The 26,191-nt window shown below is 38.1% G+C and overlaps 1 protein-coding gene across 2 annotated transcripts; it reads right to left on the bottom strand.

Annotated features, from left to right (window-relative positions):
- Positions 1-2,451: 2,451 nt before the first annotated feature.
- On the bottom strand, positions 2,452-25,904 carry LOC125252106 (NACHT, LRR and PYD domains-containing protein 1 homolog). 2 transcript variants are annotated; one of them, XM_048165145.1, is made up of 12 exons: positions 25,519-25,904; positions 13,757-13,801; positions 11,887-13,600; positions 9,772-9,858; positions 9,573-9,647; positions 8,974-9,222; positions 8,183-8,266; positions 7,985-8,059; positions 7,638-7,886; positions 5,649-5,735; positions 5,190-5,309; positions 2,452-4,297 (listed from the first exon to the last, which is right to left on the bottom strand). In XM_048165145.1, exons 1-11 carry the CDS (start codon positions 25,802-25,804, stop codon positions 5,192-5,194), a joined length of 3,069 nt encoding a protein of 1,022 aa, XP_048021102.1. In that variant the 5' UTR covers positions 25,805-25,904; the 3' UTR covers positions 2,452-4,297; positions 5,190-5,191. The 2 variants fall into 2 exon arrangements, with proteins under 2 accessions (XP_048021102.1, XP_048021103.1); XM_048165146.1 differs by lacking the exons at positions 2,452-4,297; positions 5,190-5,309; positions 5,649-5,735 and having other exon boundaries at positions 7,648-7,834.
- Positions 25,905-26,191: the final 287 nt, after the last annotated feature.

Raw genomic sequence — 26,191 nt, 5'->3', positions numbered from 1 at the left:
ATGATGCTAGTAAGGAAAAAACTGCCTTTACTACGGGTGATTCCCTTTATCATTTTAAGGTCATGCCAATGGGCCTTACTAATGCCCCCCTGACATTTCAGCGATTGATGGAGCTTGTTCTTCGTGGCCTCCATTGGTCTAAGACTTTGGTATATCTTGATGACATAATAGTCTTCAGTAAGACCTTTCAAGACCACATCCACGATCTCTCTGAAGTGTTTGGTAGATTGCGGCAAGCTGGTCTCAATCTCCATCCTCAAAAATGTCAGTTTTTCAAGCGATCTGTACTCTTTCTAGGACATGTGGTTTCAAAGGATGGCATTCAGCCAGACCCCAAGGTGACAGAGAAAGTGTTGAACTGGCCTCGTCCAACTACACCTACAGAGGTTAGAGCTTTCATAGGCCTCTGTTCATACTATCGCCGTTTTATCAAAGATTTTGCAGAAAAAGCAGCTCCCTTACACAGTCTGACAAGGAAACATGCCAAATTCATTTGGAGTGAAGAATGTGAAGACACTTTTCAGTATTTTCAGAATGCTCTATCTTCCCCTCCTATCCTCACTTACCCTGATTTCAGCAAGTCTTTTATTCTATATACGGATGCATCTCACCACGCTATTGGCTCCGTTCTTGCATAACAACAACAGGGTGTTGAAAAGGTAGTAGCCTATGCCAGTCGTGTGCTAAGTGCAACAGAGCGCAACTGGTCCACCTTTGACAAAGAATAGTGGGCTATTGTTTGGTCCGTTAGACATTTCTCACACTACTTGCAAGGGTGCCCCTTTGTGATTGTTACAGATCATCGCCCCTTGTTAGGTTTAAAGAAAATGCCTATCGATCGAGATCCAACAGGATGCAGGGCCCGTTGGGCATTGGAGCTTGATGTGTACAATTGGGTCATAAAACACAGGACTGGTGCAAAGCACACAAATGCAGACTCACTGTCTAGACGCCCAAGTCAAAGCAATGCCATTCCGCAGCCTACTTCTGATCTCTCAATGACAGGCAAGCCAGAACCTTCTTTAATCATAGCCCCTCTTACTGCTCATGCTGTCATAGACCTTTCCCAGTCTTTGTCAGTCGATATTGCACAGTGTCAAAAAGATGATGTCACACTGAGGACAGTGATTGAGTGGTTAAAGGATGGAAGGAGACCTCCATCGTGGGTTCTAAAGAAAGGTTCGGCAGAGCTCAAAGTATATTGGCGACAGTTTGATAGACTGCATTTGCAGGATGAGAAAATCTACCGTTTTGCCTGTAACAAACCAAAAGAATCACCCACTCTTCATGTAGTCATTCCCAGCAAAGCTGTCCCCCAGGTGTTACAGTTTTTACATGGACATTCCACTGTAGGTCACCTTGGTCATAAAAAGACACTTGCAAGGGCCAGGGAGCATTTCTATTGGCCATACATGGCGAGAGACATAGAGAACTACTGCCAACAGTGTGTTTCCTGCCAGTCTAGATCTATGCCAGTTCCACATCGAGTAGCTCCTTTACAGGCTATTCATGCCAATCGTCCTTTCGAAAAGGTGGCAGCTGACATTACAGAGCTTCCTGTGACACCATCAGGCCATAAATATGTCCTCGTTCTTCAAGACTATTTCACCAAGTATGTGAATTTGTACCCTATGAAGGACCAAAGAGCTGTAACGGTTGCACACTGTATTTTTGAGCAGTATGTTACAGAGCATGGTGTTCCTGAATGCCTTCATACAGATCAAGGCCGTCAGTTTAAGGCAGATTTAATTAAGGAGTTGTGTTCCAAGTTGGGTGTCACCAAAACTAGGACTTCTCCCTATCATCCTGAGGGAGATGGTTTAATCGAAAGATTTAATCGCACCCTGAAAGACCAGTTGAGTAAAAGTCTGTATCAGCAAACAGAACCATGGGATACCATGTTGAGGTCAATCCAGTTCTCTTACAATACCAGTGTGCACAGCAGTACTGGATACACCCCTTTCTTCTTTGTTCATGGACGTGAAACCAGACTGCCTGTTCATTTACTCTTTCCTAGTCCTGCTGAATCTTCCAGTGCCTCTGCGGGCACCCCAGCAGAGTATGCTACATCTGTCTACAGGAAATTACATTTTGCATTCCAGTTCCGTAAGGAGAATCAGGAACATGCTTATGTACAACAAAAAGCACAATATGATAAAAAGGCCAAATACACCACGTACAGTGTGGGAGACTTGGTTTGGCTGAATGATCCTGCTCATTCCCGTTGTAAACTGGCCCCACACTGGAAAGGACCCTACATTGTAACACGAACTGTTCAGCCTGCCAGTGGTTACTCTGTACTGTATGCTATTCAGCCAAAAGGTTTTCCTGAAAAGACACCACAAGTGGAACATCATAACCGTCTTAAACCCTACCTGGCTCCCACATGTCAGCTGGGGCGAACAGTATCAGATGCATCATCTCCCATTGCACAGCCTGTTGAAAAGGAAGTACCCTCTAGTACTTCTAATTCTAATACACTTGCTGCCCAAGAGAACTTGCCTTCTGTCGTTTTTACTGGAGGAGTCCCCAATCAGAGTTCGGCTAGGTCTTTGCTTTTGGGACAGCCCCCACTGAACTTAACTCAAAACACTGGACAGTTTAATGCAGTGTTTCTCAACTCCAGTCCTCGGGACCCACTGGTCTGCACATTTTGTATTTGAGTGTGTCAGATAAGAGAGACATACAAAGTGTGCAGAGCAGTGGCTCCTGAGGACTGGAGTTGAGAACCACTGGTTTAATGTCCCACAGTCTGGTGACACTGCAAGCTCAAAAGTGGACCGTCTTACCTCTATGGCTCCACATGCTGTTCTAGACTCTAGACCATTAGGTCGCAGGCCTGTCAGATTGCCTGCAAGATTCAAAGACTATGTTGTGAAGTAAAAAAAAAAAAAGAAAAAAGAAAGAATATCTTTGCTTTATTTTTTTATTTTATTTTTGAGGTCCTTAAATGTCTCAGACCATATTGTTAATTGAAAATCGTGGTTGTGTTGCAACAACAATCTGCACATTGCTTTGTCTGGTTTATTCATGACATTGTTATTTTCTGTATGTTGAAAACGTGGACGTTTCTTTTCACATGGGGTAACTAATGTGAGGTTGCTTGTTTAACGTTCATTGTATTCTATCTGTTTTTTTGTTTTACATTATTTTCTATCAAGGACTTTTATTTTGATGTTGAGTCCTCGAGGAGGAGGATGTAATGGGAAGGGGAGGAGCTAGAGTGGAGAGTGTTCGGGAACGAAGTGAGGTGTTGTTTTTTCCCAGTTCTAACACTCTGCTCAATAAAAGTTATTAGCCGTTAATATTTCAAGTCCATCGTCTTTATTGAAATCAACCCATGAACAGTTAAACCCCACGCCTTACATTACCTTAAATATGTGAAAATAATGCTTGATGTTGAAATTTGGTTCCTTGTTGATCTATGAACTTTTTGGCACACAGACTTAAAACTAAAAAGTCAAACAAGGAGCCATAGCCATTGCGTTAGTTTGGGAGAGGGCACAAAACTGCTGTAAACAGTTGTCTTAACTTGTGAAATACTGCATTATGTTCTATTTTTTGTCAGATTGGATGTTTCTTATTATTCCTGCAGCAATTAAGACAATACATTTTTATGAATGTAACATGTGTTTGACCATTTATTTAATATAAATACATTAATATTAGGGAGTTATATAAAGCAAGTAACAATGCATTATATTAAAACAGTAAATTGTATGTATTACACAAGCTTAAATTGCAGTTTTTTTCAGTTAACATAACCTTTATTTAATTCATTCAAGTCAACTGAACATGATGGGGAAGTTTAAGTAAAAGTTAACTTTTTTTACGTTGGATTTATGTGATTAAAATGGATGGAAATTTTATATGCCATTGAATTACATAAGTTTTAACTTTTGGGGTGAAATATTTTTTTGAATGTATATTATATACAATTTTTTTCAGCATATATGCATACATACAATACTCTCACATGATCACACTATAAAGCAAATCTCAGATGTTTGGTAGATTATATTGTCTTCACATATAAACTACAATCATTCAGCTCTAAACTGTTACATGCAATTAAGCATCAATATAAAACTCTGTAAAGATGCTTTGAAACAATATGTATTGTGACACACAATATACAAATAAATTGATAGATGACCATTACTATTACAACACACCTAAATGATTTTAGATATTCTTGGTTGATGTCTTTATTTCCATCCTCAGCTCCAGGTAAAGATGCTGCTTTGGCAGTTTTCTCCTAGTTATCAAGCTGGACCATTAGTCCCAAATCAAGGGCCTTAGAAATGGAGAGAGACAAGAGATAAAACAATAAAACATGTAGAAATAAATACACAAAGCTGAGCAGTAGGTTAGATCCACACTGCTCACTGAAGGGATGGATTCTGGAATCCACTGCCGCTTCAATATATATCTTTTAAGTTATTAACCAACATTTATCTTTCTGTTAAATTATTTGAATGACTTCTTCAACGTATGTTTAAGCATTTCTTTTCCTTTTCAAACACTAGAAAATAATTTTGAATATTGTCTGTACCTCTGAGAAAAAAGAAGTGTTTTGTGCAGGTCCTTTGTACTGGTGGATAAACTGGCACTATGCTTGAGACCAGCAGACGGCATGTCATGACCCCAAAAGGACATCCAGTACCTAAATCCAGAGTCCCTCGTCAGCATTGTGACGAATGGAGATATGCTTCTGACTATCTGTCCATGTGTGGAAGATTACCAGATCTGTCTATTTTCTTAGCCAATCAGAATCATTCAACCTGAAGTAATGACGTAGTTAGTTGACTCTGTTTGAGTATAATTGTTATGGAAATGTGAATGTATGCAGAGCGGCCTACAAACTCCTTGTGAGACTTGAAGCTGGCTTCTGCTGATGAAACTGCAAACTATTCTTCAGTAAAATTTTCCTCAATTTATTATTTTTTTTAAAACTCTGACTCTGGGTCTTTATTCAACATATCTGGTCTTTTGGGTCTTTAACTGTAAAATTCCCCTACAACACTATGATCATATGCTGTTGCACTGAAAGCTTGTACATTTACTATACAATATTCAAATGGAATTGTATAAATCATAAATAAAATAAAAAATAAATTATCACTTGTTGGTATACAGTTCACACTGTTTCTGGTGCATTCTTTGTGTTAATCTTAGTCCTGACTTACTTTCACAAAGTCTCCATAGAAAAGCCAGAGGAACTCAGATGAATCTTCACCTCCTGGTTGCAGTTAAGATCACGGTCCATAAAGTGTGTGCATTTTTGAGACTGATTATTGCATATGAACCTTCATCAGAAAGCACAAAGCACAGCATCACTACAGATTCTTATAACATTGATTTGTGTGAGAAACAGACCAACATTTAACTTGTTATTGACTGCTAATGAGCTATGAGATCTAGAGAGGATGTAAAGCAAAATACATTTATGAATGACAATTCTCAAACTTTTGATTTGTTCCTCACAGAAAGGTATTATGTGACTTCAGAAGACATGGAATATGCTGCACAAGTCAAACTTTTATGGTGTTTTTGTGTCCTTTTTAAAGCTTGAAAGTTCTAGTCTCCATGAAATTGCAATGATAATACATTTACTGATGCAAAATGTATGAAGAACCAATACAAACCCCTGAAATGTCACACTACAGGCTGGTCTTGTGCGTGACCTCTGCAAGATCTGGATTCCTTCCTCCAGTAAAGGGTAAGCATATACCCTAGACATGGATACACATTATACAGATAAAATGATTTACATTTTAGGGACTGATAATTCTATACTTTATACTTTGTTTTTCACACATTCATTTGAACAATTCTATAATGATTCAAATTGACAGTTCACCCCAAAATTTAAATTTTGTCATCATTTATTCACCCTCAAGTTATTCTAAACCTGTATGAGTTTCTTTCTTCAGCTGAACACAAAGGAAGATATTTAGAAGAAAGTAAACTACTTCCATAGTCATGAGGACCATGTCATTCCAAACCTGTATGACTGACTTTCTTCATTTGAAATATATATTATCAGGGTTCAAGCTTTTTAAGGCCTTTAAGCACTTGCGCAAAAATATATTATTATTATTATTAATATATTATTATGTTTTATTTAGCAAGCATGTAACCATTTAAATCATACATGGAAAAGAAATTTACTGCCAATACAGGCAGTTTACCATTGGAAATGTTTTTTCAGCCATTTTATGGGATTTGCCATAGAAATACAACATTTTACACCTTTTTAACAGTTATAGCCCCACCTATGGCCTGATGTCCATAAAAGTTCCCATGCTTCTGTAAAATAATGTGACATGTGCACACCTGATTCTGAGTAGATCTACACAAATCAGGCAGGAAGAAAGCCACTTTCAGCCATTTCATCGGGTTTGCCATAGAAATACATAATTTTTACCCCTTTTTAACAATTATAGGCTCACCTATGGGCTGATTCATGCTTGTTTAGAATCATGTGCTTACATAATGTTCTCAGTTTTTGTTTAGGAACAACAGGCTTTTGGGTAGACTTGGCCATGCCTCTTTCTCAAATGACCCTGCTAAAGGCCAAAGTTCAAAATTTTTTGATAACTATTGACCCAGAGGGTCCTGAGAAATGTGCCGCAGTCACAGGTTGAGCCAAAAACCTAGGATTCACAAAATTTGTTTTTTAAAATAATCTAAAAATAATAATAGCTGCTCAAATTTCAGTGGCCAATGTCGGCCATGGTTTTTGAGAAACGTCAATGTCCTCACAGACAGTCGTGGCCCCTCTGATGAAGACACCTGATGATTAGATTAACGGTGAAATAGTTATAGTCATTTTCCTGTTTTTTCCTGTTATAGCGCCACCAAGTGACCAGACGCCATGTCCTTTTTAAATAAGTTTTTATATAGGTGTTTATATAGATGTGCTGAGTTTGGTGAAAATATATCATTCTGTTCATGAGTTATAGCCTTTTTAGTAAAAGTGGCTCCGCACACTTTGAACATTTTGGCGGCCCTTAGGGGCCGTGAATCGTAATTTAATCTTTCTCTTTTTTTGATAATTATTGACAATCAGACTCCGGAGAATCTCGCTGCACTTGATTGGTTCCGATCAGGACAAACTAGGACTAGTTCACAAAAGTAGGTTTTTAAAAAAATCCAAAACACCTGAAAATTGAGGCAGGGATTCCAACGATATAAGACACTTTGAGCCTAGGCCTAACGGTTCAGCAGTTATGAGCCATTTCCTACTTTTGATGTCAGGCGGATCAGACGAGCCTTGGTGACGATGTAGACGGTGTGAGCACTACCAGCCCAATCACGTTTAGGGGAGAATGATGATCCTTGGAAAATGTAACAATTACAATAGTGTTTCAGTGCTTCACGTTTGAACCCCTAATAAGGTTGGTAAGAAAACAGTTTCATTCCCATTGAATTCCATTGTATTTTCCAAAACTGTTTGGGACATCAACAGTTATTCTGTTTTCTTCAGAAGAAAGTAAGTCATAACATGTGAGTTAGTAAAATAAATGACAGATTTCTCATTTTTGGATGGATTATTAGTTTAAATATGTGCTACACAGTTCCTAACAACAGACAAATTCAAAACAAAAGATGATTTCACATGTTTTTCTTACTCGAGTTCTGTTAGACTGGAGCAGTTCTGGATGATTTGGAGGATCCAATGAGTCCACATCTCACTTAGACAGTTTAGTCTCATTTCCATCTTTTTCAGTTCAGAGAAAGAACAGAGAACTGACATTAATGCGTCTGAATCTTCTTGGTGAATTATCTGTATAAGTTTGGCCCACTTAATGTTGATTGGCTCCGGGCGCTGAAAGGTGAGAGTGAGTGACCACAAAGATGCTGAAATTTTTATGTTGACACTATAAAAAAAATTTAAAAAAATCAGAATTGGCATCAATGTTGTCTATAAACCAACAAGTCATTGTTTTGAATAACTTTCAATTCATTTTTTCTTCACCTGAAAAGCTCTTCATTGTTTGACAAATGAAGATCACAATCCTTAAATTTTGTAAATGTGAAGAAGACAACAATGCTGCAAATCAAAGAACAGAAAAAAGATTGATGAACTGAACATAAAACAAAAGCACACTGAAAGATGATAACTCATGTGTACATAAAATACTTTAAATGTATGAAATGTTTTTTGAGACATTACCTCTGTGATCTCAGGTTCTGTCCTCTTCTGAGAGCGTTTATCAGTTCATCAAGATCAGAGTCTGATGAAACTTCTACGTTCAACCTTTAAAATCAAATCCAGAAGATGAGTGTACAGACTAAATAATCAGTTAACTTTCAATAACAAATAATATAAACATAATGACATTTTTAAAATGTATAAAATATGTATCACTGGTTAACCAACCAGTGATGTATGAATAATATAAAAATAGAATGAATTATGTAGATATTAATTATATCCATGTATCTGTTTTGAAACAAAGCACTTACTAGCTCACTTTCTTAAATTTGTGATAAACAGGCAACATCATAAGCAAAGTTTTAGACAAGATTCAGTTCTTCTATGCTCTGAGAGCAGTACAGCAGTTTGTCTGTCCGATCTCCCATTCATGCTTCTTTAGAATAAGCATATGATGATCCTTGGAAAATGTAACAATTACAAAAGGGTTTCAGCACTACAGCTTGAACCCCTAATAAGGTTGGTAAGAAAATAGTTTTATTCCCATTGAATTTCATTGTATTTTCTGTCCATACAATGGAAGTCAAAGGGATCTGAAACGGTTTCGGACATCATCATTCTTTAAAATAAGTTATTTTGTGTTCCTCAAAAGAAAGAAAGTCATACAGGTTTGGCAAAACATGAGGGTGAATAAAATAAATGACAGATTTCTCATGGACTAAGCCTTTAAATATGTGCTACACAGTTCCTAACAACAGACAAATTCATATAGGAACAAGACAGAAGATGATTTCACATGTTTTTCTTACTCGAGTTCTGTTAGACTGGAGCAGTTCTGGATGATTTGGAGGATCCAAACAGTCCACATCTTACTTAGACAGTCTAGTCTCATTTCCATCTTTCTCAGTTCAGAGAAAGAACAGAGAACTGACATTAATGCATCTGAATCTTCTTGGTGAATTATCTGTATAAGTTTGGCCCACTCAATGTTGATTGGCTCTGGGCATTGAAATGTGAGAGCGAGCCACTCCAAAGAAGGTGCATTTATTATCATGATACTATAATAAAAAAAAAAATCAGAATTAGCATCAATGTTGTTGTGCATCAGTCATTATCTTCATCATTAGCTGATATTGTGGTACTTTATCGTTTGATCTTTTTTGGGTTACCAATTTATCAGCATTATTACTACCATAATTATAATCTGAAGGTATTAGATTGTGCAGAACAAACTATGACAGGAAAAGGCTTATACATACACATGTACTGCTAGATTATGATATTATGGTTATTGAACAAGGTGATGATATAACTGGCTATCCAAAATATAATCGTCACATAACTTTATCTGGTTATCATGAGAAACAGATATTTGATGAACAGAAAAAACACTTCACTTTATCTTCACCTGAAAAGCTCTTCATTGATTGACAAATAAAGATCACAATTCTCAAGTTTTGTAAATATGAAGCGGACATCAATGCTGCAAATCAAAGGACAGAAAAAAAGATTCATGAACTGAACATAAAACAAAAGCACACTGAAGGATGATAACTCATGTGTACATAAAATACGTTAAATGTATAAAATGTATTTTGAGACATTACCACTGTGATCTCAGGGTCTGTCCTCTGAGAGCGTTTATCAGTTCATCAAGATCACGATCAGAGTCTGATGAAACTGGTACATTCAACCTGTAAAATCAAATCCAGAAGATGAGTGTACAGACTAAATAATCAAGTTAACTTTCAATAACAAATAATAAAAACGTAATGACATAAAATATGTATAAAATATGTATCACTGATTAACCAACCAGTGATGTATGAATAATATAAAAAAAATAGAATGAATTATATACACTCACCTAAAGGATTATTAGGAACACCTGTTCAATTTCTCATTAATGCAATTATCTAATCAACCAATCACATGGCAGTTGCTTCAATGCATTTAGGGGTGTGGTCCTGGTCAAGACAATCTCCTGGGGTGCTTCTCAATATCCCTCCTCGTCTCCTCGCTCCTCCGTCCTCCATCCTATGACCCGGAAAACAATCGAGCTCAGCCATCTTGAAGGACATCTCAATTCTCTAATTGCACCGCGAGGAGGAGAGGATCGAGGAGTGAGGAGGCTTCCTGAGGAGTCATGAGCGAGGATACATAGGTGCATCCTTTGCGGAAGTCTTTCTCATCGAGAAACGTGACGCACGTATAAATTCTCCTCCCCCTCCATATCTGTCACAATAATATAAATGTATGCTTTACTTTTACAGTTTAAATAAACTTTATACCTCATATATTTCAACGGGGCATCTTGCTTTATTAATATTTATTATAATTTTTTAAAATAACCAAACTTTTTTAACATATGGATAGGTCCCTGAAGTGCAGCTGATGACGCTTTGAAGTGACGCTAAAGGGAGTGAGGATATATAATTTCACTTGATTCAATTCCTCTGTCCTCGCATCTTTCCTTGCATCCTTCCCTCGCATCCTGAAGAGGTGGAGCTAAGACGTGAGGAAAGGAAGCAAGGAAAGGAAACGAGGATGCACAAATAAGAATTGAGAAGCACCCCTGAACTCCAAACTGAATGGTCAGAATGGGAAAGAAAGGTGATTTAAGCAATTTTGAGCGTGGCATGGTTGTTGGTGCCAGACGGGCCGGTCTGAGTATTTCACAATCTGCTCAGTTACTGGGATTTTCACGCACAACCATTTCTAGGGTTTACAAAGAATGGTGTGAAAAGGGAAAAACATCCAGTATGCGGCAGTCCTGTGGGCGAAAATGCCTTGTTGATGCTAGAGGTCAGAGGAGAATGGGCCGACTGATTCAAGCTGATAGAAGAGCAACTTTGACTGAAATAACCACTCGTTACAACCGAGGTATGCAGCAAAGCATTTGTGAAGCCACAACACGCACAACCTTGAGGCGGATGGGCTACAACAGCAGAAGACCCCACCGGGTACCACTCATCTCCACTACAAATAGGAAAAAGAGGCTACAATTTGCACAAGCTCACCAAAATTGGACAGTTGAAGACTGGAAAAATGTTGCCTGGTCTGATGAGTCTCGATTTCTGTTGAGACATTCAGATGGAAGAGTCAGAATTTGGCGTAAACAGAATGAGAACATGGATCCATCATGCCTTGTTAACACTGTGCAGGCTGGTGGTGGTGGTGTAATGGTGTGGGGGATGTTTTCTTGGCACACTTTAGGCCCCTTAGTGCCAACTGGGCATTGTTTAAATGCCACGGCCTACCTGAGCATTGTTTCTGACCATGTCCATCCCTTTATGACCACCATGTACCCATCCTCTGATGGCTACTTCCAGCAGGATAATGCACCATGTCACAAAGCTCGAATAATTTCAAATTGGTTTCTTGAACATGACAATGAGTTCACTGTACTAAAATGGCCCCCACAGTCACCAGATCTCAACCCAATAGAGCATCTTTGGGGTGTGGTGGAACAGGAGCTTCGTGCCCTGGATGTGCATCCCACAAATCTCCATCAACTGCAAGATGCTATCCTGTCAATATGGGCCAACATTTCTAAAGAATGCTTTCAGCACCTTGTTGAATCAATGCCACGTAGAATTAAGGCAGTTCTGAAGGCGAAAGGGGGTCAAACACAGTATTAGTATGGTGTTCCTAATAATCCTTTAGGTGAGTGTAGATATAATAAGATCCATCATGTATCTGTTTTGGAACAAAACACTTACTTTATTTTCTTAAACTTGTGATAAACAGGCAGAATCATATGGAAATCTTCAGGTGATAATGTGCACCCAACAAGATCCAGTTCTTCTATGCACTGACAGCACTGAGAGCAGTACAGCAGGACCCAGCAGTCTGTTCTGCTTAGGACTGCACCACATGCATCAATTCTTTTCCAGGTTTTCATAGCTTTTTTCACAAAGTCCTCTTCATGAAGTTCATAGAGACAGTGAAGGTACAAAAGTGGTTGATCTGAATATCTGTGAATTTTTTTAACCATTTTCAGAATCCATTCTTTCAGACGAGTCTGTGTGTTTGAATGAACAACGAGACCATGTTCCTCAAGTGTGCGTCTCACATCCTTATTCAGCAGACCAAATGCAAACTGCACCACAGCTGAAAAACGTGAACGACGACTATAATAATCTCTTGACTTTTCATCAATGGAAAATAGCTTTGTAAATTTTTTCTGAGACTCTTCTTCATCCAAAAGGACATAGTACAGAGCAGTGAAGAACTCCTGAAAGCTGAGATGCATGAAACTGAACATCGTCTCCTGGTGGATTCTTCTCTTAAACAGGAACTTGCACAGGAACGGACTGCCAGCAGGGTCTGAAACCGTTTCTTTAACAGTTTTCTCATCCAACAGGACTTGCTGTTCCAGCATCCCTCTCTCTGCCAGCTGACCCAGACTCCTCAGCAGGGTCGGGATGGACTGACTCAAACCCTGGAAGTGATGCTTCAAGAGCGTGCACACAAAGTCAACGTAGATGGAGGTGGTGGTTTCCAGTCCACTTGTTACATCTGCACCAGTTTTGAGTCGTTCCCTGATAGTTGTGCAGATGATCCAGCAGACGACAGGGATGGAACAGGCGGTGATGAGAGTTTCATTCGTCTTCACAAGTGTGTAAGCCTTCCTGAAAAGTTCCTCATTTTGAAAAAACTTCTGGAAGTACTCCTCTACCCCCTTTTCTGAAAATCCCATGATCTCAGAGAAACACTGAGGTCCTTTGAGAAGGTCACTCAGTGTATCTGTGGCTGTAGATCTGGAGGTGACCAGAAGGAAGGACTCTGGCAGGATTCGACCCCTCAGCAGGTCACAAAGAATGACCTCAGCTGGGGCTTTCTGAAGCAGATCAGTGTGTGGTGACATGTCATTAATGTCCTGAGTGAGTCTCAGCTCATCAAATCCATCGATGATGAAGAGCATCTTCTCTGGTGAATGCTGTAGTACCTGTGAGATCTGATCTGATGTTAAACTACAGCTGCAGCTCAAGATCTCCACCAAACTCTTTATGCCATGAATGCGGTTTATTTCTTTACACTTCAAGTGAAACACAACATCAAACCGCTCTTTGTAGAGGTCACCAGATGCCCAGTCCATCATGATCTTCTGCACAGTGAAAGATTTCCCGTTCCCAGAATTCCCCTGCAGTATAACAGCACTGGGACGGATCCCGTGTCCATGTGGGTCGAACAGAGAGTTCAGATGGACAGAGTCATCACTGCTCCGGGCGCTGAGGACCTGCTGGAAGCTTTCTCCTCTGGATCTGATCTCTTCTTCCCTCTCTTTTTGACCTCTATGTCTCTGAAGGATCAGAGGTTGTGTGTAGCGCTCAGACAGCAGCACTTGTTCACCAGGCAGTGAGTTATACTCGGTCACACACTGATACTCGCTGCGGATCAGCTCCTTATATTTTAAAATCACAGATCTTGTTGCTGCACACATAAAATAAGCAATGTTAAACAGGGTTAGTGCATTTTAAACTATTTCTGATTCTAATAGAGTAAGACATTTTAGAGCAGACTGTAAGTAGCTGCTAAATTAAAAGGTGAAAGGTAAAACATTCAAGACATATCAGATTTATCTCTTACCTGAGGTTTGTGTTGTTTCAGAGGGTGGGAGAAACAAAGTAGAACCTGCAGAAAATTAAATTTTTAAAACTTTCTTTAAAGGGAACCTCAAGTATTAAGACTTGTATGGCTTAATATAATGTAATAATGTTTCTTACTGAAATATGTAGTAGAAAACCCATGAACTATTTACATTATTTAGTAAATTCATGACATATTTTGGTTAATGGGGGGCGCTATGTTGTTTAGGCGCACAGTGCGTTCTATGTCGATGACGTCAAATTGTTGCATATTCATTATAATTTAATGTTCTTCAATATTTATTGCATGTTTGAATAAATCAGTTATGACAGCCGCGATTTAAATGTTTAAATTTCAAAAAAACTAATTGGAGTAGAAAAATGTTTATGCAATTCTAAACTTTATTTATAATAAAAACATCAATGAGTGTAATTTAAGTGTTTGTATATAAATAAGTAAATTTAACCTTTAGTATTATTATAGCAGTACCAACATGTGTAGTTTACAGCATTAGTTGAGAGATTTTTCCTCTAGAAAATTTGCCATGTTCTGTAACTGAAATACTACATCCAAAATAATTGATATCGAATTGAACTGAAATTGTAGTCGAATTGAATCGTGAAAATTGTGTCAATACCCAGCCCTAGAACAAAGACATGGTTCTTTAGGAAGTTTAATTCATCCACATGATCCCATTCTTTTCTCCTCTTCTTATCGCTAGTAAAGCAGTAAAGACTTGCATCACTTCTTGTTGCCCATCGACTGAAAATTACAACCAAAAGCTGCACAATGTAGCATCGTATATTATATTCAGAGTTGTGTTGCGGAAGCTGCGGAGCGCTATTAATCTTTTGTGTTGAATCAGCGGTTCGGAGCGCCAAAATCATGTGATTTCAGCAGTTTGCCGGTTTGACACGCGATCCGAATCATGATTCGATACACTGATTCATTTATGATCCGAAGCTTCCTGAAGCAGTGTTTTGAAATCGGCCATCACTATACAAGTCGTTACTTTGTTTTTTTGGCACACCAAAAATATTCTCGTCGCTTCATAATATTAATATTGAACCACTGTACTCACATGAACTGATTTAAATATTTTTTTAGTACCTTTATGGCTCTTGAGAGAGGAAATGTCATTGCTCCCTATGAAGGCCTCACTGAGCCATCAGATTTCAACTAAAATATCTTAATTTGTGTTCTGAAGATGAACGAAGGTCTTACAGGTGTGGAACGACATGAGGGTAAGTAAAGGCCCCTGTATACTTCAATCGAAATCGAAGAAAGAACTGATGTGACATCATTTCGAACAAAATCAGGCCAAAACGAAGTTCATTTTGTGTTCTTTTTGGAAGTTCGAAACGGCTTGCCAAACTTTCAGGAAAAGTTCGCTCCAGCTGCAAAACACCTTTGTACTACCATTGGTCAGTGACGATAATGTAATAGGAGGTGTGCGCTGAGGCTCCGCCTTCACTCGCTTTAGACACATCTTTGACTCATTTTTTACTTAATTTCATGAAGACGTGACGTGACTGCGAATGCTAATTTGCAGAGCTTGTGCTAACATACCCATGTTGTTATGATCAGACGCTTTTCTTATGCTTTCTATAATAAATGCTTGATGTTTTCTTATTTTTGTTGTGTTTATTTTGTTACTGAGAAGAAAGTGCACAGCACATATACATATTCATATAACCATCACTCTCATCAGTGTGGGCGGAGTCAGATGTTCGTTTACAGTATATCGCTGCTCACGCATTTCGAACGTTGTTTTACTCCTAAAAGTAAAGGGGGGGGGGGGTATTTTAATTTTTCGTTATTATATTGAAATGTGCTTGACTTGTGCGCTTTGGCCGGCGCTAAACCAGAGACCGACACGAGCAGCACTTTTCAGATATCACAAATATGCAGTGTTTTCAACCACATAATTTTTTATTTTAGGTTTCGGATGTTTAAATACATATCAGTACAAACAAAACAATACATTTAGAGTTTGTAAAATACACACTGATGTATATAGAAGTGACAATAACAATTCTTTCCATTATAATTAGACGACACGTTTTATTCATATCAGATACACATTGTGTAAGTAACTTTAAAGTTTACTCTATTCTTCCCCAGTTCACCAGCTTACTTTCATGTATTTCGGGAGAATTGGATGAATTCACACGTTGTAAATCCAACAGAAACTGCGGCACAAACTAACATGGCAACATAACGTGTAACTGTTATAGCTCAACTAACGCAATCATTATAAAGGTGTTTAAACAGCAAAACACATCCACTTGCCAGAGTATTTTAAACTTACGTGCGAAAGGGTTATTTTATTTCCCAGCTAATGACTCATCCGGGCTTTCCAATAGGTTGCACGTGAGGGGGGAAAAAGTAGCTTTCTTCCACTTAAAAAGAGTTGTGCACTTTTAAGCACTATATATAGAGAGACACTACAATAGGCTACTAATAATTCATTAATAAGGGCTGTTTTCTTGTACAAAATTAAATATTTTAAGTTAAATGTACAGTGTTAGAAATATAATGCCTGACACGGTATTTTCACAGACTAACACACGTCACGTCTCACGAATCACCAATCAAATCAAACAACAACTGTCTCATAATTTGTTTTCCAAATGCTCAAATCATGACAAAAAAAAACGGTATTTTTCAGGCTGGATCAAGCTAATGCGCACGCGCAGACGGAAATGCGCGTCTCCTGTGCCTCATCAAAGTCCCTTTAAGACAAGTCATTTCACTCGGCGGCCATCTTTGAAACGCCTCTCGGGCATCCTGGGCATCACGCAGCTTCTATCTCTTTGAATGGGGAAACATCAGATTCTCTAAAACTGTTCGCCAACCTTACGATTAAATTTCATATTTGAAATCACCAATAAAATCTAACAACAACCAACTCATACATTTAGTTTCTAAACGCTCGAATCATGACAAAAAAACTGTATTTTTTTCAGGCTGGATCAAGCTAATGCGCATGCACAGACCTAAATGCGCGTCTCTTCGGAGGCGCGCGTCTGACTGTTTCTATAGAAACCGGTGATTCTAACGGCCGCTGAAGTGACACGATGACTTTACCAGTAGGTAAATTGGATTTAGAAGGCGGGACTTATTCCGCCATATTGCGTTACACTTTCTCCCATTCAAAACATAGACAGTAAAAGAAATGGACACAGCGACCCCATTGGAACTCAATTGAGACAAGTGAAGCCCATTTTTAGCGATTTTTAGCACTTACGTTTCTGACGCGCAGACTCAAACTAAGCTTGATGACGTCAGCTACCTGTCTGACAGATGTAAATCTTCTAGTAGCTGTGCGTGCAAACTGCCATCGTTAATCTTGCAGAGACGGCGAGCTTGAGCGGGGAGTTCTTTGGCGTGAGTGAGCAGGAGTAAGTATTCTAATTAATTATTTTGTATAGTATTTTAAAATGTAACGCCAGTACGCCATATTAAGTTAATGCATACTATTGCCTGCGAGCTTCTCCTCCTGTCTGTATGGTAATTTCTCTACTGTGCGACAGATAGTCGAGTGGTTATGACGCAATCGTTAGCCTATTTTTACAAAAACTGTTTCTACGGGGCCATAATGTAACATAGAAGGTAATGGAGCCCTTTATACATTGTCGTGTATCGTTAGAAATAAATAATGGACAAATGGAGTCTTTAAACGCCTCAGATGTAAAGTTATTCGCTGTCAAAGTGATGCCAAAATGAATGGGAGTCAATGGGATGCTAACGCAAGTGAAGTTCCGCTCGTGAATTAGTAGAACTTGAACGGGGACATTCAAATGCTTTTAAGAATGAAGAAACGCGAGACAAACACAAGATTCTGTACATATCTGTTAAAGCATACTGTGTGGAGAACGCGTTGCGTTCATATTCAGGGCTCGTCTGCACATCTTTTAATATAATGTCATCATAATACACTAAGCCAGCGTTTTTAAAAGGTTCCCTTGCAAGGACTCACTACTAAACTGTTGACAAGCTCCTAGGGTTTTGATTTTGTTTGTCATCTGTTGAAATAAATATAAAAATACAGTGTGTTCGTGTCCGTCTGTCTGCTGACTGACCCATAATCTGATTCTCTGGGATCGTGGAAAGGAATATTTACAATGACAACAGTTGTAGGCCTACTCAATATGCTCGTTTAAGCATCATTTAAGCGTTTCCAACAAATAAATGAATCGATTTTTCTCAGCGTGTTGAACACATACTTTTATTTGGATATTCATATGATGGCTGAAGCAGCAGCGAGCGTCCAGTGTGCAACACGTAAACAGATGAACATTGTAAACGAAATTCTACAAAACTTCCGTGAAAAAATAAAAAATAAATAAAATTATGATGCGATGCTATAAAATAGCTTCTGTACCCTGCAAACGTGAATGTTCCACTTAATGGCAGAAACAAAACAAAAGGTAAGCAAGTATCTGTATTCATTTCAGTGCAAGTAGTAGGGAGCGATCCTGTCAAAATGGCGCCGCCGCCCCGGCATGCAACACGGCATGACGTCGGTTCGTATTCTCTATCCACAAGTTTCCTACACCCCATGAGGCCTTGCGTCAAACGTGGGAGCGTCTTCCGGTTCGAAGTAAACAAGCTGGACATGACACTCATTCATTCAACATTTGACAGTCATTCAAGATTTAACGATCCAAACTTGCGAACGTTTGTTTTTTACTTAAAGATTTAAGATTCCAGCATCAATATTTGAACAATGTTTTACAATAAAAAATTTTACATTAATAGTAATGTATTAATTTATGTCAGGAGTGCAGATCAATCATGCTAAATCTAACAGACCTATTCAGTTGCGCCTGCTTCCAGTTATTTACGATCACGAGAATGCACAAAACAACTCCACTAAGGCTTTTAAATCCAAAGGCTTACACATTTAGAAATATATTGATAACATACCCTATGTTTACGTCACTTTTCTGAGCGTTTCTATTTATTTTCCTCTAAATTATGCGATGATTGCTATCCGAGGATGTTAGCGCGATCTCTTGTCTATCTATCCTGATCCTTTCAGCCAGAGCAACAGAGGGAGCTCATGAGAAGACAACAGGAGTTATGAGTTATACGAGTTAACCGGAGTGTGTGAATCTGTGAAAGATATGCATTTGTCAGGAATCAACAGGCACAGGGAAGAGACAGATAAAACATTAAACTAAATAAATAGACGATTATAATCATATAAGAATTGTCTTCGTTCCTCAAGCAGTCTCTGATATTTTCCATAAACATGTATATTTATCGCAATGGTTAACATCAGTAGCCTTTAGCATCGCATATATGACAGTGGAAACGCGACTGGCTCTGGCACGCACGATAAGTTAGGAGTAAAATATCACATCATAAGGCTTTGGTGCATCAGTGACAGGTGAAGTACAGACAGCGGGTTGTTCATGTATTGCAGTCAGGATGCTCTAGTCATGCAGCAGCACTTTTGTGGAAGGTCAGTAAAGTAAAGGGCAATTAAGGGCACGGAAACTGTTTATTGTATTGTGATATTATTAACTAATAAATGTATTAAACTGAAATGTTGTCCCTGAGCGCCGTAACGACATCTCTCATTTCACGAGTTCACACTTACAAATAATCAGATAGAAAATAGTATGCGTAGTAGTATGCGTATTTGGCGTGCTGTCCGAGGAGAGGGCTCCGAGCTCGGTATTTTGGCCCGAACCCAGATTACTCCCCCCATTCTGGTTAGTATTCTGGAAAGTAACCAGTGCAGGTGTGAGGAGACGGGGTGGTGGAGGGATGCTGTCAAACTGTCGAGGAATATGGGTGAGTCGACCGTGTCTAATATATATGCTTTCACTCATGCTGATTGGGTAGATATGTTGATTACTGATTGCTGACAGCTGGCCGAGATGACGTGATGATTAGTCAGATTATTTGAACGTTGCTCCTCCCGAATTTTGTTAATAAAACATCATAAAGATTTGCAAAGTAAACAATGATCCAAAAAACACTTAGCCTCTTCGCTAATTAGCACACTAAATACCATTGGTATGCTGCTTCCGCCGCCTCACCGGAAGTTGTGCCCACGTTCTCTTTTACAGTAGCGGCCCGCGGAAACAGGTGGATACTAGTGACACGTCTTGTGTTATTCTATAGGTCTTATTTACCAGAGAAACAAGCGCGCCGCTAAAATTGTCTTTGAACTTACGTTTTGCGGTAGCTGTACATTTCTATGGCATCGCTGTCAAAGAATAATTAGTTGGTTAAGTGGATTTACTTGTTGTAGAGTTAATGAAAGTTATCATGAGCATTGTTATGTTTAAAGCAGATGTCTTAACAAATGTCAGTAGATCGGGAAGATTTTAAAACGAGCAGTTCATTCATAAATGTAATATCGCTGTGGAAATACAAACCGGAAGTCAAAAGACAACGAGCGCAACGCTGCGCGCGTCTGACTGTTTCTATAGAAACCGGTGTTCCACTGGGTGGCGCTTACGCGAATATTCATGATATCCTCCTATTGTGGGCGTATCCCTGAGAGAACGCGCAAGCGAACGGAACTGAAAATATTAGCACACGCTTCTCAAATCGCATCGGTTTAATGGATTATTTCGAAAAGGTAATAAAATATTCAATGTTAGTCAACAGTTCACTTTCAAAACAATGCATAGTTTGTGTAATATATGATAAATCGTCTGAGCTAATCGTCTGAGTACAGGACAGGCATTCAGATAAACAGTTAACATAAGTATACAGCAGAGCAAACGAGCGAATAACCTCGTTTTACACTGATGTGTTTTCTGTTTAGCTTTTTTTTTTTGAGGCTTTAAAAAGTTTTTGAATATTTTGATTAGTCTGCTTCCTTCATTGTCATTCTGCGACTACAGTACAGCATAGTGTTGACAACTTGAAATAAACCTCTACAAATGTATCTGTGTCCTAATAAAAATAAGCTACAGACTGGTGTGAATATGTCAACCTTAATTTTCTTGATTATTATTCAATCAATATTGGTGCACATTGAGTTTTTCACTTTCAACTGTTTTTCCAGCAAATTTCTTAACATGTAAATATTTATGCAAACAACTGAGACATAAACTGAACAAATTTCACAGACGTTTGATGAACATCTGAAAGTCTGATGTGGCACCAGCTGCTTTACAGAGCATCTCATCCTCATGGACAGCACCAGATTTGCAGCTCTTACTGTGAGATGTTACTCCACTCTTCCATCAAAGCAATTCGCATTCTCAAACATGTCTGGTGGGACTTATGGTTACATGTGGTTTGGCACTGGAAGGACAATCAGCTGTCCTTCTGTCTCCCTGTAGCACTGTCTCAGGCATCTTACATTACTGACATTGCAGACTTGGGTAAAGTTGGTTTTATATTCGCACATTCGGACTTCTGATAAATTCCGACTTTCCAATAAATGTGCAATAAATTAATGTTTGTTTTAAGCAGCGACATGATATTGACAACCAACGATTGTCAACTTACAACATTTTTCACAGTCAATCAAAATAGGCAAGTATTGTTTTAATGGCATATTTACTTGTGAATGTCCACTGAATGTCCATTGTAGTGTGATTAACAAGGCTATTGAATACGGGTGTCTGAATGTGCGAATATAAAACCAACTTTACCCAATAACATTGCAGTTTATTGCTCTGTTCTCATCTGCAGTCCTCATACCTCCTGCAGCAGGACTAAGGCACATTCACACAGGTGATCAGAGACCCTGGGCATCTTTATTCTGGTGTTTTTCAGAGTCAGTAGAAAGGTCTCTTTAGTGTCCTAAGTTATTGTAACTGTGACCTTGATTGACCTATAGGTGCATGTGAAAAACATGACAAACATTGTTACAACATTTTTCTAAAGATCTGTAAAGCTTATTTGGATTGTACAAAATTATCTTTAAAATATTATCCTGAAAATTGACTTTTTTTTTCCAGATTTTTTCATCTTTTCTTAGTTTTATTTAAATTTTTTAAACTAGCAAATTCAGTTGTAGCCTATATAAAAATCAATTACATTAAATGTTGTAACAAGTACAGAAGTAATTACTCTATGAATGTAACTAAAATTGAAGAGACATTTAAAAATTCAAAACAATGTGTGAAAAGAAGCAATGATAAATGTGAGCTTCTGAGGTAAATATTTAAACAGGGCCTTGGCACTCGGGAACAGCCTTCATGGATGTCCGGATCACACACTGCCAGAGCTATCAAAGACTTCAGCTCTCACATCCAATCTGAAACAGACAACGACTTTACAAGATGATGAGTATATGTAGAAAATCACAAAAGCAAAACAAAACCATATTATGACATTGGTGATAATAACAAGTATAACATCATCTTGTCAAGTAGCTGTATTTTTTTCTGGGCATTTGTGCTGTATTACCTCACAGAATAAATGATATGATTATTATCAGAATTATTTTATTTGACTGCTTTTGAAATAAATCAGGTACATAAGGTTGTTTGAGTATGTGTTATGTTTGACACATTTCAGGGTTTTGTGCTGCAATATCCTGCCTTGTCAAATAACACGAAACTAAACTATAATCTTCTTATCATAATTATAATATTTTAAACAAAAATAACATTCTTTAAGTAGCTGCTGGCATGAAGACTGTCATCAAAACACAGCTCCAAAGATTTATATTCCAAAGAAATATTTTATTACCTTTTCGAAATAATCCATTAAACCGATGCGATTTGAGGAGCGTGTACTATTTTCAGTTCCATTCGCTTGCGCGTTTTCTCAAGGATACGCCCACAATAGGAAGCGCCACCCAGTGGAACAGAATATTTCAGGAACCAAATATATTGTAACACCGGTGCTTCTAACAGCCGCTGCAGTGACGCAATGACTTTACCAGTCGGCCATTGGCTCTTATTTAGAAGGCGGGACTTATTCCGCCATATTGCGCGTTTCACTTTCTCCCATTCAAAACAATACGAGTACCATACATGTCATTTTCTTTTGTTAAAGGTGCCCTAGAACTTTTTTTAAAAAGATGTAATATAAGTCTAAGGTGTCCCCTGAATGTGTCTGTGAAGTTTCAGCTCAAAATACCCCATAAATACCCATTTTTTTTTTATTCTTTTTTTTAACTGCCTGTTTTGGGGCATCATTATAAATGAGCCGATTCAGGGCTACTGGCCCTTTAATTCTCGTGCTCCACGCCGACGGAGCTCACGCTTGCCTTGAACAGTGCATAAACAAAGTTTACACAGCTAATATAACCCTCAAATGGATCTTTACAAAAGTGTTCTTCATGTATGCGGCATGCATGCGTCGGATTATGTGAGTATTGTATACTGTTATATTGTTTACATTTGATTCTGAATGAATTTGAGGCTGTGCTCCGTGGCTAACGGCTAATGCTACACTGTTGGAGAGATTTATAAAGAATGAAGTTGTGTTTATGAATTATACAGACTGCAAGTGTTTAATAATGAAAATAGCGACGGCTCTTGTCTCCGTGAATACAGTAAGAAACGATGGTAACTTTAACCACATTTAACATTACATTAGCAACATGCTAACGAAACATTTAGAAAGACAGTTTACAAATATCACTAAAAATATCATATAATCATGGATCATGTCAGTTATTATTGCTCCATCTTCGCTATTGTTCTTGCTTGCTTACCTAGTCTGATGATTCAGCTGTGCACAGATCCAGACGTTAATACTGGCTGCCCTTGTCTAGTGCCTTTCATAATGTTGGGAACATGGGCTGGCATATGCAAATATTGGGGGCGTACATATTAATGATCCCGACTGTTACGTACAGTAACAGTTGGTGTTATGTTGAGAGTCGCCTGTTTTTCGGAGGTCTTTTAAACAAATGAGATTTATATAAGAAGGAGGAAACAATGGAGTTTGAGACTCAATGTATGTCATTTCCATGTACTGATCTCTTTTTATTTGAGAGATAAATTCAATTTTTCATTTGAGGGCACCTTTAAATATAAGTTGTTTTTACATCTGATCGATGTCTACAGTATTTAACAACAATACTTTTTAAAAAAGTAATTTTTCTGTTCATATAGGCCTAGTCCTAATATGCATAAGATATCATGATGTACAATGAGGAGTTTTAATTATCATGTTAATGGATAATGCAAACTATGTTTTGTTAAGGCATGAACTAATTTGTATAAACTGTGAACAAATAATTAACCATATAATTTTGAAAATATATTAATAAATCTGTAACCATATAGTAAAATGTCTCCCTTGACTGTATGTGATATTATTTCCGTATGTTCATGTTGTGAACTTGTGACAAATAGTATAAAGACACGGAGGTATGGGCATTTAATGTCAAAATATAGGCCTACATGTATTTAATCATTGCAAATCCATGAACAAGTGAAACATGCATTTAAGCCAATGAGACATCAGAAAGTCTATACGGTGAGTGTATGATATTTCTGTCATGATGTGGTGAACAAATTTATATTTATATTATTATAAGTGTTTATCTGCTATAGGCTATTGAATCGTTTACATTTTATCATTATTTTTATTTTTTTTGCATTTGTCAAAGATATTTATTGTGTTAATATTAAATAAATATTAAACTTATTCATTTTGTTTTCAGGGATGAAAAGAGGTTTTTCTGCAGAAATGCCATGATATGGGCTTATAATCTTTAAGTGTTTTATGATGATTATTTGTTTTTTGCTTGTTTTTATTTTATTATGAGCAGTTTAAATATGTTTTAACCCTATTATTTTAGAAATGTTTTTAAAATATCCTATTTGTTTTCATACAGAGAAACACAAGTTTCATTTGTTCAAGGCTTTTTTAAAATTGGTATGCATAGGACCATCATAAACCAGTTCAAATCAGCACCAGCTTCAAAACCTACCTTACCAGCATGCTGTTTTTTCAACAGGACATCGTTTTCGACTGAATTACATTATTTGACCCAAATTGTTGGTAATTACTTCGCCCTGGAAGCCATTTTTATTAATAGTTGTCTTTTGGCTATGTTTCATAAAGAAAAATCATATGGAGCCTCTTTCTCTTTAAGTTTTTCTTTACTTCAAAACTTAAAAACGTCATTGACGCAATTTTGTTCTTGAAGTAAGCGCCTTTATGGGTGCTTCTCAATTCTTATTTGTGCATCCTCGTTTCCTCTCCTCGCTTCCTTTCCTTGCGTCTCAGCTCCACCCCTTCAGGATGCGAGAGAAGGACGCAAGGAAAAGATGCGAGGACGGAGGAACTGAATCAAGTGAAATGATATCCTCGCTCCCTTTAGCGTCACTTCAAAGCGTCATCAGTTGCACTCGAGGGATAACCACATGTTGTTAAAGTTTGGTTATTTAAAAAAATATTAATAAAGCAAGGTGCAGCATAGGATGGAGGCCGGAGGAGCGAGAAAACGAGGAGGGATATTGAGAAGCACCCAATGTTTTTTTGATTCACCGTTTTGGACTTTAAGTTAACACACGACGATCTGGTGGGCAGACAAATCTTACTAAGGGCTTGGTGTTTATTTATTCATAAGATGAAAATATTGGACATGTTTATAGTTTCACGAATGATCACTATGCGAAAACTAGTTCCAACCACTCCGTATTCCTAAACCCTATTATGAAAAAGCATATAGGTTGCTACTATTTTGACGCCCTTCAGCTAAAATGAGCCACTAGTTTCACTTTATGATCTGATTTTTAAGCGATATTATATCATAAATTATAAGTGCATAATTATATGTGCACGTTATATTTTGCAAAGAAACATAGGCCTACCTGAAGTGTCCACGGTTTTGATCCATTTGCTGAGTTCAGGAGAAATTTCATTCACTTTATCATCTTTCAGCAAAATCAGAAAATCTCGACACACATTTTCGCCCTTTCCAAGGATTATGTCCAAAAGTTTAATAACCATATTTCTGGGAACTGTCATAGACTTCAGTTCCTCGTACTCCGGTTGTGTTATAAGTTCTTTAGCTTGAACATGTTGCAAAATACAAGTCGGATCCAATCTAAGCCAATTGATGAGTTCAAGTTTGCTTTTCAAAAGGACTTTCTCCATTTTCTACAACAGATTTACGCCACAGCCTTGTACTGACTCGTATAGACCCCTTAAAAGTTTGAAAACATTGCAAGCAACGTTTCCTGACCCTTCGCTAAGCCAAGCCAATCGTGGTTTAGCAACCGTAACTAGGTGCGGTCTGTCAAACTCCAATATTAGGCTATGATGCTGCAGTGCAGACTCGGAGCCTGCTGCATCAAAGAGTATAGAACCCAAGAGGTGACACTTCAATACTTTTTTGGGTAACAGCCACTAGATGGCGCTCCGGTAGCGCGGCCGCCATTATGGGGTGAAAATACTAACTGGACCATAGAATCCTTTACACACCCAAAATCGGCGAATTTCACTGCCAAATCAGAGGCGCATTAGAACAGTTTTTTTTTTAAT

Source organism: Megalobrama amblycephala, linkage group LG18 (genome assembly GCF_018812025.1).
Source record: "Megalobrama amblycephala isolate DHTTF-2021 linkage group LG18, ASM1881202v1, whole genome shotgun sequence".
NCBI classification, from domain to species: Eukaryota; Metazoa; Chordata; class Actinopteri; order Cypriniformes; family Xenocyprididae; genus Megalobrama; species Megalobrama amblycephala.
The sequence above is the reverse complement of the archived record's forward strand: the minus strand, read 5'-3'. Positions and strand labels throughout refer to the sequence as shown.

Bases quoted from the DNA above. Each gene is read 5' to 3' on its own strand.
- LOC125252106 (XM_048165145.1), bottom strand. From the start codon at position 25,804: ATGGAGAAAGTCCTTTTGAAAAGCAAACTTGAACTCATCAATTGGCTT. The intron at 9,859-11,886 runs GTAAGTGTTTTG...TTGATTTTACAG, and splicing joins CACAAGTTTAAGAAAATAAA to GTTGAATGTACCAGTTTCAT. The intron at 9,223-9,572 runs GTGAAGATAAAG...TTTTTATTATAG, and splicing joins ATCAATGAAGAGCTTTTCAG to TATCATGATAATAAATGCAC.